Here is a 13,702-nt window from a genome sequence, read left to right as displayed (position 1 = left end):
TCACCAGTAACTCTTCTTTCCCAGTCCTGAACCTCAATGTCAGCTGCCATTTTCTTGCTCCCCTCCTTTGTGCTGTAAATTTTAAGAAGGCGAACTGCTGAAACTGCAAAAAGTGCAAGTCATCTTCAAATGACCCTGAAAAGCTGTCACAAGATGCCTCATACACTGCTGAGTTAATCTTGAAGGTAGGGCACAATTAAAAATAGCTTTGTTCTGATTAGTATTCATGGAACAGAAATCTATTACAAAAATGAATGTGCTATCGGCTGCTTACTGCTTGGTGTGCTGCAAACCTTCCTCTGGCTTCATCTCGACAGCTCAACCTGTCATCAGGAACTTACAATTTCCCATTCCACCAAGTTAAGTCACCCCACAATCACACATGTCACAGATGCAGACTCCATAAAATCCTCCTACCTCCCTACTCCCCCTGCCCCCCAATGTTACTGTTTTATGAACATACTCCCCTGAACCCAATAACTTATGGTCAAAGTTCAGCATGCTCCTCATTTATCTTTTTTTAAAATCTTTTCGAAAATTTTATTATTTGTTTCTATTACCACATGTGTATTATTTTATATTCCCTGTAAGCTTTCAGTATATTTAACATCAGAATTCTACTGCAGTGGTTAGAAAGTCTGGTGTTGAAAGGATTGCCTCTTAAATAAAAGAAGTTCACTTAACCCGGAAAAAAGTGTCAGAAAAAGAAATCACAACTGGAAAAATTCCAGAGGAGGGAGGAGGTTTCACAGAGACTGAAGGTTGTTAACAGACTGAAACTGAATCACTTGCTTTAAGAAAATTAATGAAAACTACAATAGCATCCTGTCCAAAGGTGCAAGGGAGCCAGCGCTATGGGGAGAGCAGCAGTATGGACATATCCCTTTCTTTTGTTGGTAATCAGTGACTTGATTCATGGACAGGATACAACAGGTAAACAAACCGGGCATCTTTGTTGTTAGTGATTCATGGCATAAGATAATATGAAAAATAATTCCATATGAAACCATAAATATCAAGGGATGACTTTCCATGAGTATTAGATGTTGATAAATATGTTCTGTATATTTTATTGCACTTTTCTGGTTAAACTTTTGTGAACATTTGCGAAGTTTTGCTATTGCTAACCTGTGCCTGAAAGCTCCTAGGCTTGGATTAAGTGTGTGTCTATGAGGGAGAACATGCACTCTCTGTAAGGTGAATAGAAACTAAGTGGATTGAAAAATTAAATTGTAAATGTGTACATGTGGCAGTCAGTTTCTCAGCAAAAATATATCATTGCTATAAATATCACTTTGAAAAAAATCCCCTTATTGATGAGATAAAGTTGATTTATTTTTTAGTTCCAATCTCACCTTCGCTATTTTTTATTCTTTTATGAGATTGTAATCTTTGTTGGTAAAGTCAGAATTTATTGCCTATCTCCAAGTGTACTGGAGAAGGTGATGGTGAGGTCCATCAGGAGGAGCTTCAGACAGTGGATTGACATGGATTTCTTTTGCTCACAATAGATTAAGATTAGATTCCCTGCAGTTTGGAAACAGGCCATTTGGCCCACTAAGTCCACACTGACCCTCTGAAGGGTAACCCACCCAGACCTATTCCCCTACATTTACCCCTGACTAATGCACCTAATACTACAGGCAATTTAGCATGGTCAATTCACCTGACCCGCACATCTTTGGACTGTGGGAGGAAACCAGAGTATCCAGAGAAAGCCCACACAGACACAGGGAGAATGTTCAAATGCCACACACACAGTTGCCCAAGGCAAGAATTAAACCTGTGAGGCAGTAGTGCTAACCACTGAGCCACTGTGTCACCCAGGTTTTAGTGGCAGAAAAAAATACGCTATGGCCCAAACAGGTAACATGCCAACAGTGGGATTGCTCAGTACATAAGTTGGTGCATGCAGGAGTGTGAGCTGCATGAAGTTTCATTTGTATGGAAGCTACGAAAAATGTAGGCAACAAAGAGACCTTGCTGGTTTGGGTCTGAAATATACGTCAAAGTTCCAACATCAAATACTTTCAGGTTGGGCTTTTAGTGCACAACAAACAATATTTTTCTGGAGGAGCACAACAAAGCCATTACTTTGACAATGTTTTATAGCTGTTTTCAAGTTTACACCAGTAGTCACATTCATAGCTGAATTTCACAGTGTTCACTGACTCCTGGATCCCAGTTGTGTAAAGCAGTCTTATACCTGCTTCAGGTACAGGCCTACTCAGAAATTTCATTTGTCCTGAGTGTGTTCTCTGCGATTCTACAACTCACCACAAGGGGGGCATGAGAGGAGCCTCAGGCTCTTTTGACTGGAAATGATTGTGTGGGTGGATTGATTGCAAATCAGGCACCTGTTTTCAAAAGGAAGCAAATCAGATGAGTTGCATTGTGTGTGAATCATTCACAAAATTATATGATTCACGAGACCCTATACTATTAGTCATCATGTGGTGAAGTTAAAAATTAGCCCAGTTGCATTTTCGAGCTTGTTCCATCGTTCAATATGATATATAGCTGACCCTGTATGTCAATGTCATAGTTTTGTTCTCTCCCCATACCACTCAACACCTTTAGATTCTAAAATTCTATTCATTTCTTTCTTAAATGTGTCTTCGTGACTTGCCTCCCCAGCTTTCTGTAATAGAGATTTCCATGGGTTCACCACCATCTCAGTGAAGAAATTTCACATTCAAAATGGCCTAGAGGATATCAAGAGACTGTGACCTCTCGCTCTGAACCCCCACAACCAGGGGAATGCACATCACTGCATCCATTCTATCCAGCCCTGTCAGGATTTTATGCTTCAATGAAATCCACTCATTCTTCTAAACTTTAGTGAATCCAAGCCTTTGTCTTTGTCTGACAACCTGTCATCAGTCTGGTGAACCTATTCTGCATTCATTCTATGACACATATATCTTTTCTTAGGTAAGGACAGCAAAACTGCACACAATACTTCAGGTATGGTCTCTCCTAGGCCCTGTACAGCTGCACCAGAACTTCATAGCTTTTGATTTCAAACCCTCTTACAATGATGGCCAATATACCATTTCTCTTCTGAACTGCTTGTTTGCTTAAATTGAGCTGTGTACAGGGACACCCAAGTCTCTATACATGAATGGATACTGATTACTATTTTATAACACCAATGCATCCAGACTTTTAACTCTTTAACACTGTGGTGGCACAGTGGCTAGCACTGCTGCCTCACAACGCCAGAGACCCGGCTTTAATTCCTGACTCAGGTGATTGACTGTGTGGAGTTTGCACATTCTCCCCATGTCTGCGTGGGTTTCCTCCAGGTGCTCCGGTTTCCTCCCACAGTCCAAAGATGTGCAGGTTAGGTGAATTGGCCATGCTAAATTGCCCATAGTGTTAGGTGTAGGGGTAAGGGTGGGTTGTGCTTCGGCGGGTCGGTGTGGACTTGTTGGGCTGGAGGGCCTGTTTCCACACTGTAAGTAATCTAAACTTTAAGTTAGATTTAATTTTTACTGATTGTCTAAAATTGGACAACAATTTAATTAGTTCATTATGCATTCTGCCTGATTTTATCTTCATTTACTTCAAGTAAAAAGAAAAGCAGGCATGCTATAAACTGTGGCTCTCCCTGCAGCTTGTCAATGTGTTGTTTAACTAACAGGCCTGTAAGTGTCCAGTTTATTTTTCTCTCTCTCCTTGAAAACATTCATGTCCAATCCCACCTCTCAATTTACATTTTTTTTAAAGGAAGGATTCAACAATCATTGTCAGTGTTTCAACATTCTGGTCTTTTCAACAATCTCAGCTATATAGAGAGACATTTTGACGGCTGTCACTTGCATTCAATAGAAATTAAAATGTCTTTGTAATCTCTCACCCTGATACTTCATTTTGATCATGAAGGTATACTAGTCGCTGGAATAGTGATAGAAGCAACTCCTACATTAAATCTGAAACAATGACAGATTAAATTTTGCTAATTTTCTCAGACCCAATTCCGTTTCTATAGCTTTTTCTAACAATTGTTCCATATCTTACTGTAACACATCTACACTTTTTGTTCACTGAATCAGTCATCTGTCCAAGCCTTAATGGAAAATATTCATTTTGCTACAAACAGGCGAGAAGGAGTGAATCGGCTCCCCTCTTTTCAACTGAGCTGATTACTTGAAACAAAGATCTAAATTCTTTTTAGCTCACTGCAATATCATTTTCCAATTTAAAAAAAGTTCTCTGTTTCATTGTAAACAATGAGCCAACTACAAGATTTTCTCGAGTGAAAGAACGAAGTTTTATTTCCTGCTAACATAGAGAGAACTAATAAAGATGCAAAGTGAAATATACAGCCCCATGCAGTCACTTAGGCCCTCTCATACACACAAGTACAACATCTCCATTAAGGATGGGCACCTCACTCTACTGCAAACCCATGGATAACCTCATGATGCTACACTTTTCCAGCTTCCACCCTAAACATATTAAAACAGCCATCCACTATGGATCAGCCCTACGCATACACAGGATCTGTTCAGATGAGGAGGAACGTGACGGACACCTGAAGGTACTCAAGGATGCCCTCATAAGAACAAAGTACGATGCTCAACTCATCAATTGCCAATTCCGATGTGACATAATGAGAAACTGTAATGACCTCCTCAGGAGACAGACACGAGCTGCAACCAATTGGATACCCTTCATTGTCCAGTACTTCCCGGGAGCTGAGAAACTATGCCATGTTTTTTGTAGCCTGCAACACATTATCAATGAGGATGAACACCATGCCAAGACCTTCCCTACGCCTCCACTTCTCCCCTTTAAACAACCACCAAACCTTAAACAGACAATTGTTCACAGCAAACTGCCTAGACTTCAGGTCAACGTCGACCACGACACTGTGCAACCCTGTCATGGCAACCACTGCATGATGTGTCAGAGTGTCAACCCAGATACCACCATTACCCATGTGGACACCACTCACCATGTAGGCGGCAGGTACTCATGTTACTCAGACAACATTATCTATCTCATAGGCTGCAGGCAAGGATGCCCTGAGGCTTTGTACATTGGCGAGACCAAACAGAGGCTATGAAAACCAATGAATGGACACCACACAACAATCAACAGACAGGTGTGTTCCCTCCAAGGTGGAGAACACTTCAGCGGTCTGTGACATTTGACCTCGGATCTTTGGGGGACCATCCTCCAAAGCAGACTTCAGGACAGGCAACAACGCAGAGTAGGTGAGCAGAGGCTGATAGCCAAGTTTGGTACCCATGGGCATGGCCTCAATCAGGACCTTGGGTTCATGTCACACTACAAGTGACCTCATTAAACTATATACTCTCTCACACATACACACACAAGCACACATACACACACACACTCTTACATACTCACACTTTCACACAGACCCTCTCTCATATACACACACACATACATCCCCCACATTCACACCCATGCATGGACCCTCTCACAGGATTATACCCCATCACACTGAACATACACACTTTACCATGCTTGCTCACACGCAAACACACACTCTGTCACACACACTCACACTCACATGCACACACTCACTCTGTCTCTCTCTGTCTTGCATGAGCAAACACATAAGTTTATGGGGTGAATTTGTATTTGCAGAAGCATTCTATTTTGTTTAAAAATGCAGACTGACAGCCCTGCATGAATTAAAGGATGCCCATGAAATGTAAAACCATGCAAGGGATAACATTGGGCACCAAAGCTCATATTGAAGCAGCTGGCTTGCATGTTGCCATGTACAGTCATAGCTCAGTACCGTGCCATCCCAGGGGCAATGGCACATTTACCGTGCTTCAGAATGGCCAGCACAGATAGCCAACGAGACAGGAGTGAGACTGTGGATATCTGTTCTTAAAGGAGAGGCACACTCAGAATGCAAGGGAATGCTTTGAAGGCAGAGTATCTTTCATTGACTTGACAACAATGATGAGGGAGGAGAAGGCTGTGGAGATCAGATAGCTTATGGCAGGATAGCCTATCATTGGAGATGAGGCAAGTCTGGAAGTTTTGCAGAATGAGTACACCAATGGTTGTGTCCATTATTTTCTCCACTGTGTGTGACCTGTAACACCTTCATGGGTCTTTACCATTGACAGTTTCAGATTAAGTGGGAAGTGCCAAGGATTGGTTGAAGGAGTCACTGTTTCATTGAAATCCCATCTCCCTAGCAGTTACAGCAGCAGATGAGTAAAAGGTTTGCGACAATTGAAAAGCCGCAGGATGCACTGCCATCTCAAGACACTGCGCCTCTTTATTCTCGTCCACCCACTCCTAGCATAGATACAGGTTGTTCTGCTATTACACGTGTTTCGTTAATGTGAGTTCACTGTAACATGATTGACAAATTGGGGACACTGTTTATAAAGCATAAACTTTAAATGTGTGCTGGCTGTAAATTGATTACTTCGCAAACACTATAAGCGCTGTTTCTAAAGGGTGATTTTTATATAATGCAGGATTGCATAAAAATGCAACCATCCCGTTATAGCAGACTACCTGTACACTCCCATTAGTGGCCTTTGTTGCAGATGTAGAACTGGTGGCACAGTCTGGTGAGCCCAGTAGAAAATGTAAATGGAGGTTTTGGAACCAGTGACAGCTGTGACCACTTCTCCTTGGGAGAGGAAGTCCAGCAATAGTGCTCTCCATGCAAATGATAAGCCTCAGGTGTTATTACGAAGCAGCAGATTTTTTTTAATTTCAAAAATATACTTTATTCATAAATACTTTGATGATCTATACAACTGGACATGCCATACATATGTAAACATTCCATTTCTTTGCATACCGAAACAGAGTAATCATTCCTATTTACAGGTCGGTACGATTACATTTTTAGCTGAGGCGCCAGCAGAGCCCAAAAGACTGCGTGGGCCCCCTGTTCTTCTTAGGCAGGCAGATGTTACACGGTGGTCTTTCCCCACCGCGCCTTGGCGGCAGCTGCCCCAAGCTTCAGTGCGTCCCTCAACACGTAGTCCTGGACCTTGGAATGTGCCAGTCTGCAACACTCAGTCGCGATCAACTCCTTCAGCTGGAAGATCAACAGGTTTCGGACCGCCCAGAGAGCGTCCTTCACCGAGTTGATGATCCTCCAGGCACAGTTGATGTTCGTCTCGGTGTGCGTCCCAGGGAACAGGCCGTAGAGCACGGAGTCCCGCGTCACGGCGCTGCTCGGGATGAACCCTGAAGCAGCAGATGCTTTGAGCAGCAGCATCTGATGTGAATTTTGCCTGCAGCAGGGCATGTTTATTTGATGTGTCAATGCTAACATTACCTTTTTCACTAAAGAAACTAAGACCTGATAATGTGATATTGAACAAACCAACAGACAGTTATTGCAGGTCACAAACATATACAAATGTTACATTTAGAGCTTTATCTGGGCTAACAGTAAGCTAATATTGCAATCTAACTAAACATGTGGAAAACTTCCCTTCTCTGTACTGATCATATAAAATATTACAAAACCATCCCAGCCAATTACTGTCACATCAGTCTGCCCTCAGTAATCAGAAAGTGATTGGAGGGATTGTTGACGGTGCTATAAAGCAGCCCTTGTTCAGTAAATAACCTGATCACTGAGTTCTGCCAGTGCCACTCAGCTCCTCGTTTTATTATAGCCTTGGTTCAAACACAGACAAAGGGTTAAGCTCTGGATATGAATTAACAGTAGCTGCCCTTGACATTAAGGTAGCTTTTCATTGAGTATGGTGCGAAGGATCCTTAGTAAAACTAGTCAATTGTAAACAGCTAGAAAACTCAAGAGTGGGATTTGTAACAAGCATGAAGGAAGATGGTTCTGGTTGTTGGAGTTCAAATGTCTCAGTCCCACGATATTACTACTGGAATTCCTCAGTGTAGATATTTTCTAAACCAACCTTTTGTGAGATGTTACCGCCCAGTTCAGGAGCAGATGGGATTTGAACATGGAGCTTCTGGCTCAGAGGTAGGGACAAGTTCCTCAGTGTCGTGTCCCAGGCAAAACTATTTTCAGCTGCTTCACCAAAATGCTTCCCTGCATCATAATGTGATAAATGGGGAGATTCACTGCTGAATGCACAATGTTTCGCACCATTTGCAAATCCTCAAATGCTGAAGCAATCCATGTCTCTTGGCCACAAGTCTTGGACAACATCCATGCTTAGATGGATAAATGGCAAGTAACATTTGCACTACACAAGTGCTGAGCAATAATGATAGTCAGGAGAGAATCTAACTCTTTCACTTGATGTTCAATTCCTCCACTATCAACTTCCTGGGGGTTAACATTGATTAAAAACCGAACCCAAATAGCCACATAAATACTGTGGTTACAGAAGCAGGTATAAGGCTAAGAATTTTTGGGTAAAGGTCATTTTGCTATAATGTGACTGTAACCCCATGCTATAGAAAATTGCACTATAGAAAACTGCAATGTACAAGATTGCTATAGAAAATTGCTATATCCATTCAGTAGAAAGTTGGCATTTTCCAAATAGCGTCCACAATTCATAAATTGTGTTATAGCCAATTCATGTTAATGAAACGCGCATTATACCAGAATGACCTGTATATAACTCAGTTCCCATTTCCTCAGTTCCTGTCCACCATCTACAAGGTATAAGTCAGGAGTATGATGGAATACTCTCTACTTGCCTAGATGCGTTTAGCTGTAACAACACTCAAGGATTTCAACACCATCCAGGACAAAGCAGCCTGCTTGATTAGCAACTGAACCATTCATTCCCTCTGCCACCAATGTAAAATCACTTGCCACTATAATCGCTCTTCCTTGCTTATCATTGGGTCAAAATCCCAATCAGCACTATTGGCTTTCTTATACCACATGGACTGCAGTGTCCCCAGAAGATAGCTCACCATCACCTTCTCAGGGACAATTACAGGTGTGGAATGAATGCTGGTCAGGTCAGTGATATACACATTCCGAGAATGCATTTGTAAAACAATGCCTGACCTGGTACTTAGGCATTCACTGCATCATAATTTATTAACTAAAGGAATTGGAATTATTATCTTATGGAAGATTAGTAAGGGAAAGAGTAAAGAACAACAGGAGGACTAAAAACCTGCTCTGTAACTCCATAAGGTCATGGCTTATCTCTACATTCCTGCACATCCACAATAATCTTTCATCCCCTTGGTAACCAGGAATCTAATTACCTCTGTGTTAAACATATTTAAAGATTCTGCATTCAAAGCCTTTTCAGGAAAGGTAAACAAAGACTCTAAACCCTTAGAGAAAAAAAAATCTCTCATCTGATTTAAATGGGCACTCATTCATTTTTAAACTCTGATGCCTACTTATAGTTTCTTAAACAAGAAAACAACACCCTTTCAACTTCCAACCAATCAAGTCTGCTTAGCATTTTAGATATTTCTGTTAAGTAATTTGACTCATTTAAACTCCAGACAATACAAACCTAACCTTTCTTCATAAGGCCAACTGCTCATTCCATATATTATAGACAATAGACAATAGGTGCAGGAGTAGGCCATTCTGCCCTTTGAGCCTGCACCACCATTCAGTATGATCATGGCTGATCATCCTTAATCAGTATCCTGTTCCTGCCTTATCTCCATAACCCTTGATTCCACAATCCTTGAGAGCTCTATCCAACTCTTTCTTAAATGAATCCAGAGACTGGGCCTCCACTGCCCTCTGAGGCAGAGCATTCCACACAGCCACCACTCTCTGAGTGAAGAAGTTTCTCCTCACCTCTGTCCTAAATGGTCTACCCTATATTTTTAAGCTGTGTCCTCTGGTTTGGCACTCACCCATCAGCGGAAACATGTTTCCTGCTGCCAGAGTGTCCAATCCTTTAATAATCTTATATGTCTCAATCAGATCTCCTCTCAGTCTTCTAAACTCAAGGGTATACAAGTCCAGTCGCTCCAGTCTTTCAGCGTAAGGTAGTCCCGCCATTCCAGGAATTGACCTCATGATCCTACACTGCACTCCCTCAATAGCCAGAATGTCTTTCCTCAAATTTGGAGACCAGAATTGCACACAGTACTCCAGGTGTGGTCTCACCAGGGCCCTGTACAGCTGCAGAAGAACCTCTTTGCTTCTATACTCAATCCCTCTTGTTATGAAGGCCAGCAAGCTATTAGCCTTCTTCACTACCTGCTGTACCTGCATGCTTACCTTCATTGACTGGTGTACAAGAACACCCAGATCTCTTTGTACTGCCTCTTTACCAAAGTTGATTCCATTGAGGTAGTAATCTGCCTTCCTGTTCTTGCCACCAAAGTGGATAACCATACATTTATCCACATTAAACTGCATCTGCCATGCACCTGACCACTCACCTAACCTGTCCAGGTTACCCTGTAATCTCCAAACATCCTCCTCACATTTCTCACTGCCACCCAGCTTAGTATCATCAGCAAATTTGCTAATGTTATTACTAATACCATCTTCTATATCATTAACGTATATTGTAAAAAGCTCCGGTCCCAGCACTGATCCTTGCAGTACCCCACTGGTCACTGCCTGCCATTCCAAAATGGAGCCGTTTATCATACTCTTTCTTTCCTATCAGCCAACCAACTTTGCCCCCAATACCATGCACCCTAATTTTGCTCACTATGTGGGACCTTATCAAAAGCTTTCTGAAAGTCCAGGTACACCACATCTACTGGATCTCCCTCATCCATCTTCAGAGTTACATCCTCAAAAAATTCCAGAAGATTAGTCAAGCATGATTTCTCCTTCATAAATCCATGCTGACTCTGACCTATCCTGTTACTACTATCCAGATGTGTCGTAATTTCATTCTTTATAATAGACTCCAGCATCTTTCCCACCACTGAGGTCAGACTAACTGGTCTATAATTTCCTGCTTTCTCTCTCCCACCTTTCTTAAAAAGTGGTACAACATTCACCACCCTCCAATCCGCAGGAACTGATCCCGAATCTATCGAACTCTGGAAAATAATCACCAACGCATCCACGATTTCTCGAGCCACCTCCTTCAGTACCCTGGGATGTAGACCCTCAGGCCCCAGGGACTTATCAACCTTCAGACCTAACAGTCTCTCCAACACCAATTCCTGGCAAATATAAATTCCCTTAAGTTCAGGTCCTTCAGCCACTGTTACCTCAGGGAGATTGCTTGTGTCTTCCCCAGTGAACACAGATCTGAAGTATCAATTCAATTCTTCTGCCATTTCTTTGTTCCCCATAATATATTCCCTTGTTTCTGTCTTCAAGGGCCCAATTTTAGTTTTAACCATTTTTTTGCCTTTCACATACCTAAAAAAGCTTTTACTATCCTCCTTTATATTTTTGGCCAGTTTACCTTCGGACTTCATTTTTTCTCTGCGTATTTCCTTCTTAGTAATATTAGGCTAGTGAACATTTCTGAACTCCTTCTAATATATTGCCACCCTTCCATAAGTACTGTGAATACTATAAACAATACTTCAGATGCAATCTCAGTAATGTCCTGTATATTGTAAGCACATCCTCCCTACTCTTGCATTCAATCACCCTCCAAATAAACCATAATATTCTATTAGCTCTCCTGATTACTTGCTGTTCCTGCATGCTAACCTTTTTGTGATTCATGCACCAGGATACTCAGATCTTTCTGCATCTTATAGCTCTGCAATCTCTTACTATTAATCTACTTCTTTCCCTTTGTAGGCTTCATATCTTTTTTTCATAACTGACTTTCCTCTCTCCCTTTATGTCTTGAGCAAATTTAGCTATCAGACCTTTAATCACTTCATCCAAATTGTTTTTATAAATTGTAAAGAGTGGAGGCCCCAGCACCAACTGCAGTGGTACCCCACTTGTGGCACCCTGCCAGCCTGAAAAAGGTCCACTTATTCCTACTGTCTGCACCCTGCAAGGCGATATTCTATCCTTCTGAGCTGCAAGATTTCTGCGATTTTGTAATTCTATCAATGCCACATGGACATTTCAATTTATCTACCTGGATAAACCCTAACGGATCCACAGTAGCAACCATTTTTTTCTTAAATGATGTTTTACCTTCATAACTATGTCTGGAAATGTATTTCCCATTGGGGCCAGTGATGGAGTGAAGATTAATATCTGCATATTGTCTTGAAATGACTTATTTTGAACCAGCTTTCAAAAAACCTCTAATGAAACTTCCTAAACTGGCTTCATCTTTTATCACCGGATTTATCAAAAAGGTCATGGTGGTGAAGTGATGGATATCACTAAATCACACCTCCTCAGGCATTTCTCCTCCTTTGAACCATTTTCTCATCGTTTTTTTTAAATCATTGTTTCTCACTATCCTCCTAAGATGGCATAAATGTTCTGATTGAATAATCTTCATAATTTCCTCTGTGCTAACAGCTTCTCTCCTCAGTGATTTGGAGCTCCAGGACAACTCATCATGTTTTTACCCCTCTGAGTTCACTACCTTCTTATATTCTCTACATTCCTCCGTCTAAACTCTTAAACTCTCTTTACCCTCCCAATCTGTGCAGTATTGCTCATCCCATCACTTCAATTCCGGGTAAGGCCATCTTTAATTACTTTCTTGTATTATTCCATACTTACATCCCAAGCCACACCCCAGACCATCTTATTCGATATTTGTCATTGCAAAAAAAACTACAATTCAGTTACAATTATACATCCAAGATTATAGCTGATTAGCCTTTGGATATTCATTTGCTTCAAAATTGCTGCATTTTTTGATTTGTTCAACTGAACTTTCACCTCCAATGAATGCACAGTCCCAGTAAAACCATTTTAGCTCTCATATCTCACCATTCCCATTTGGGACTGGTGTGGTGTAATGGTAATGCCATTGGATTCACAATTCTGAACCCCAAGCTATTGTTCTAAAGAGATGGGTTCCTATCTGTCATGGATGATGGTGAATCTTGAAATCAATTACAAAATCTGGGATTAAAGAAAATGCCAGTCTAAAGATGACCATGTGACCACTGTTGATTGTCATAAAAACTCATCTGATGTATTTACATCCTTTAGGGAAAATGACTTCACTTCTTACTTGACCCAATCTACATATCATTCCAGACCAAAGCAATGCAATTGAATCTTAACTGCCCTGCGTGACATAGGTTCATAGAATCCCTACACTGCAGAAACAGATCGTTCGGCCCAACAAGTTCACACTGACTCACTGAAGATGCACCTATAGTGTTCTAGTACGTTGATCCAATGACAATAAATGAATGATGGTATATTTCCCAGCCAGATATTAACTGACTTGTAAAGGAACTCACAGGTGATGATGTTTCCATGTGTCTGTTGCCCTGGTGATAGTGCAGCTTTTGAAGTTCTGCTGTTTGCAAATGCAAGAAGTACTGTTGAATATGTGAGGAACCTATGGTTAATAAAAATGTGAATTAATACTGTCATGAAAAGAATGTTACAAGTAATCCTTCTGAAGATGTACTTCACTCAATGGTTGAAATTAAAATAACATCATTTGATATTCTAATGACATGCGGGTCTCCGATACCTTGTTTGTCACCAATGTTAAATTCTAGTGGTTAGGAATGCTCCGCATGTTAGAGCTGGAAATCTGTTCAACACGATCTCTAGTTTTCCCTGACCCCACAAGTGCTTTATACCGTCTTCTGCAACTAAAAGAGGAGAGACCTATGAGTAACTGTAATGGCATGTGTTTATTCAACTCCTTCTGCATTTGGTTAGGGTGTT

At 41.3% G+C, this 13,702-nt stretch overlaps 1 protein-coding gene across 1 annotated transcript in view; it reads left to right on the top strand.

Annotated features, from left to right (window-relative positions):
• The first annotated feature begins 854 nt into the window (after nucleotides 1–854).
• LOC122556036 (uncharacterized) overlaps nucleotides 855–13,702 on the top strand; it is a 157,486-nt gene continuing 144,638 nt past the window's right edge. Inside the window, exon 1 of the mRNA XM_087993954.1 lies at nucleotides 855–927. Coding sequence (XP_087850080.1) covers nucleotides 855–927 — 73 coding nt within the window. The remainder of the gene's footprint in view (nucleotides 928–13,702) is intronic.

This window comes from Chiloscyllium plagiosum, unplaced genomic scaffold (genome assembly GCF_037043375.1).
Source record: "Chiloscyllium plagiosum isolate Xiang-an unplaced genomic scaffold, Cpla_swu_hap1 HiC_scaffold_13, whole genome shotgun sequence".
Classification (NCBI taxonomy): domain Eukaryota; kingdom Metazoa; phylum Chordata; class Chondrichthyes; order Orectolobiformes; family Hemiscylliidae; genus Chiloscyllium; species Chiloscyllium plagiosum.
Note: the sequence above shows the minus strand (reverse complement) of the source record. Positions and strands in the feature narration are given on the sequence as shown.